The following is a 4622-nucleotide window of genomic DNA, read 5'->3' as shown; positions in this document are numbered from 1 at the left end:
AGTGTTAAAAATATCCATGGACACTGTAGACGAAGTCGTATACGAGGCACCATGAACCTTTTTGATCTTTTATAAGTGCTTAAAGGAGGATTCAATGTTTCAAAGGTAGTGATTTCATTGAAACCCACCTATGAGATTAAACCACAAAAACTGTAAGGATGATACAGGTCTGACATATATCAAAGTACATTACAGGTAGCATTACCTCACCCTGTAATACAGTGCGAGTCTGTGGCATGTGGGTATCGGGCTATGCTACCTAAAAATTACAAACATGTTTTTATTGCTCAGGTGTACGGAGCAGTTTTATATCATTTGGCCACTTAGTAGTTCATGTGGTCAAAAGTCTACAAAACATGCCAAAGGATATTTTATCTATAAACCTCAATATTCATAGATTATTCCTGATTTAGAAAAGATCAAAGGCTTCAAATCTCAATAAAACTGTACATTTATCACTACATAATTTTAGCATTTAAATGAAATGAAAACATTATTAGCTCCAAAGACTGAATCTGGGTCCTAAAGTTATGTATATACTGCAGTTCCCTAGTTCACTTTTAAGGGCACATTGAAACCCCTGAAAATAGAGGTTTATAATAAAAATACTGATAGACCTTTAATTACTAGATGGAGATATTAACAGACTCCATTAAACTCCATTAGCACTTAATGAATAAACATACAGATGATTCTGTCTTTGATATCTTTGCCACAACCCATGCCAGTTTAAACCCTATGCCAGTTTAAACTATACTGAATCTGAAATGTTTTTAAAATATTTGATACATTATTTAAAACATTATTTTCTCAGTTTCATTCAAACATAATTTTTGGAAGAAGGTCCCTATATAATGTTGCAGGTTGACTTGGTGCAGAGTAAATGTTTCTATATAAAAAAAATATATTTGAGGTCCTGACTGAATCGTTACCAGTGGTGTATGCATTGTGCCTGCATTCCCTCTAATCACTCTCACAAAACAATGTCTTTGCCCTTAAAAGAGGGAGGGGAGTCTGCAGATATAATCAAGATAGTATTATTTTTGTCTTGTCTCTAAATTCTTCAAAGTAATCCCATTAGGGTAGCATACTCTCTCCTGATAAGGTGAGACTGGATGAAATTTTGGGTGCTCAATTTTGTCTCATAGCCTATACAGTCAGAATTTAAAAAACAAAACAATCCCCCCTAAAATCCAACCCCCAAGAGATCTTGAAAATGCTCTACATAGTGTGTGAAGGCCCAGTCATGGGACGTTCCTTCCCTGAGCCCAGGGAAAATGAGTCAAGGTCTTGTGAGTCTTTTGGAGTCCTTCATAAGGGATTTCCGTGAGCCATGTATTCCATCCATTTTAGCACAGAGTATACAAGAGATGCTTAGAACAACAGAAGGAAGAGACATGCGGTGAAGCTAATTAGTGGTAAACAGAGAATAAATTCTCTCTCAGTAGTGTGTACTTGACGTTAATGCCGATGATGAGATTCACCTGATTTACAGAGGATGCGAGTCAGAGTTAACTAGAGGACAATAGACACAGAAGCCACGAGAGTCTTGATATCAAAATAAAATTAAAATGAGAAACTACACAGATAGGCCCAAGGCCTTTTGGAAACCCGTTTTCTTTGCCAGATTTTACATTCTGACAGCTTCATGATCTTTTTCTTCTAACAAATTGATCAGCTGGGAGAAGCTGTCTTTCAGTGTGTCCATGTCGTCCAGAGAGCAGGGCTGCAGAATCCAGCGTTTTCCACGTGCAAGTGGTTCAAGTTCAAAATATTTTTTGACCTTCAGGGAAAACAAAAAAGGATAAATATGTTATTAATTATATCAGAAGTGCTCTCATAACCAAAATTTTGGGGGGTATTTCATGGAGAATTTATATACGCTCTGATGCCTGAGACTTTCTAGAATCTCCTCCACAGCTGCTGTTGTGGGTTATACGTTGTGACCTGGGAGTGTTTTCTTTAGGGATGAATGACCCGCTTGCAAGTCACCATTCTACCCATCTGTGTAACAGCATGGGAGGTCTGATGAAGGCTAAGCAAGAAATACATGCATTTATGGTACAGGGCAAAGTCCACCGCAGACACCCACAAGACTCAATTCAATTAGAATATAGCTAACAGAGCAGATTTCCATGCATTACCCTACTGATTCAGTAACAAACCACAGTATGTACACTACCAATTATTCAAAAGTGAACGATTTCTAACTATCTCACTTAAACAATCTTTTTTTCTCCCTCTCTTAAATTGCCGTATTTGAGACCTAGGAAAGAGAGTAGAGACTAAGTATATGTGTGTCTATACACACACACACACACACACACACACACACACACACACACACACATATATATAAACACACAAAGGGATTTTAAAAAGTTCATAGAAATATTCCATTATCTTTCAATTCCATTTTTCCACAAATGTGTTGAAGCCTCCTCATACACACATATGTAGAATATCTCCTAACTCCTTAGTCCCATCCTGGTCCTGAAGTTTTAGGAGTAAAAATAAGATCAAGACTTTTCAGTTGAGTATGTGAGATGGGGTATTTGCTATTTGGGGGTTTGCACAGAGTGAACCCCCAAATAAACTTGGACTTTGGTTAATAATAATGCATCAGTATTGGTTCATCAATGTAACAAATGTACCACATTTATGAAAAATGTTAATAGAAGGAGAAATTTGGATGGGGGTTAAGATGGGAACTCCATACTTTCTGTTCAATTTTTCTGTAATTAAAACTCTTCTTAAAAAATTGGTCTCTTAAAAAAAAAATTTAGTCTCTTAATTTTAAAAGCAAACAAAAACTCGATCAAGTTGGTTCTGACCCAAAGCAACCCTGTATAGGGTTTCCGAGGAGGAACTGGTGAGCTTGAACTGCCGACTCTGAGGTTCACACCAACTTGTATTCTAGCACATTAACTCACAGAACCACAACAGGATCCCCATAATCTAATTTAGGAGTCACAAATAAACTATTAAATGTATCCCCCAAACATCTCCTATAGATGTCTGAAATTTCAAAATAATTCAACAAAACAAAATCAGAAGCCTGTAAGGACCCTCATGAAAAGTAATGAAAATCTTATGCACAGATTAGAAAATGATACAACCTCAGCAGTTTTTATACAAGGGATTTTAACAAGTTGTGTTGTTAAGAGGATTCTCGTTTATGGAAAACATGAACTCCATCCCTTTGGTTTCTTTTTTGTACTAATTTGCATTTGAGAGAACCTGAAATTGCTTGTACAAGGACTAAGGCCTGGGGGCCAATGCTGTCCCATCCAAAGAGGAGCTGCAGGTCAGCAGAGTGAGGAAACCACTGACCAGCAGGGGGAGAGAAGAGTTGGCAGGAGGGGCAGGTGGGGAACTGTTTAAACAAACCTCCAGCTAGAATTAGGAGTCGCTGCTGTCAAGAGTTGACAATCAGAGATGTTTGTCTCCTTGCTTCTCCCACAAACTGAGGCTTCAGCTGGCACCACTGAGCGCAGACATGGGTGACCCCATGCGTGTGATGCAGTCTGGTATTTGATCAACAATGCCTCCTGTCACCAGAGGGACAGCATGTGACATCCAAAGTCTGGCACATGAAGAAAGTCATAGCCTTGACACATTTTATATCCCCTCAATCCAAAAGGGCAGCATTTTAAGTAATGCTAATAACTGGGAAGCGGGCTGGTGGCAAGAAATTAAATAATTTTTAAATGGAAAGACAAAAACAGCAAGGTTACCTCACTAATAATATTTCCTCCAAATGACACATTTAAAAAATGACACTGAACCCAGAGTGGTAGCATATTTAAAGATAATTTGAAAGCAATATTAGATTTAAATAAATGGCAAAACAGAAAAAAAATTGTGATATATTGCAATATTGACCAGACACAAAAACCAAACAGGTTCAGCTACCCATTATACTGGTTTCTAGGCAACTGAAAATAAAGTCTATCATGTGGCACACTTGGAAGATAATAAAGATGTCTGATGGTAGCTATGTTTCTGTACTTGCTCCTGCTGAATATTAAACATGAGAAGGAAATGGAAGCTGCGATTTCAGGGTGGTCACTAGATAAAGAAGCCTCGTGGTGTTAAGCTGACAAACATGGCTGGGTAACTTGAGAGGTTCAGAACTGTAACCTAAGTGAGCATCTAACCCTGCCATATCTATCCTACCACTATCCAAATAATTCCACACCACTCTACATTTATAATATCAATTTTGAAACAACTTTTGGCCTAACAGTGATATCCAAGTACAATGAGTGGCTGTGTTTGCTGCCAGAATGTAGCTTTCCACCACCCAGCGTCTCATGTTTCTAGAAAACAAAGACAATGCATTAACTCCAACTTGTTTTTTTTTAAATATAAATTTTTATTTCATTTTCTTCTATTAACCTGAACTTCAAATTCTACCTGACTTGTACAATAATAAAAATCATCCACAGTCATGTTTTGACTTGTCCATGGTTGCTATTTTGCCCTTCTGTATAAAGACATAAGGAGCTCTGGTAGCACAGTGGATATGAGTCGGGCTGCGAACCTCAAGGTCAGCAGTTCGAAACTACCAGCTGTTCCGTGGGAGAAAGATGAGGCTTTCTGCTCCTATAAAGATTTAC

General features: G+C 37.9%; 1 protein-coding gene across 1 annotated transcript in view; it reads right to left on the bottom strand.

Annotated features, from left to right (window-relative positions):
- Window positions 1-1456: 1456 nt before the first annotated feature.
- Window positions 1457-4622, bottom strand: part of ARL15 (ADP-ribosylation factor-like 15) — a 685847-nt gene continuing 682681 nt past the window's right edge. Inside the window, exon 5 of the mRNA XM_006865739.1 lies at window positions 1457-1783. Coding sequence (XP_006865801.1) covers window positions 1631-1783 — 153 coding nt within the window. The 3' untranslated portion in view covers window positions 1457-1630. The remainder of the gene's footprint in view (window positions 1784-4622) is intronic.

The sequence above is a fragment of the Chrysochloris asiatica genome, unplaced genomic scaffold (assembly GCF_000296735.1).
Source record: "Chrysochloris asiatica unplaced genomic scaffold, ChrAsi1.0 scaffold00082, whole genome shotgun sequence".
In the NCBI taxonomy this organism is placed as follows: Eukaryota; Metazoa; Chordata; class Mammalia; order Afrosoricida; family Chrysochloridae; genus Chrysochloris; species Chrysochloris asiatica.
This window is presented reverse-complemented; position numbering and strand designations above follow the sequence as displayed.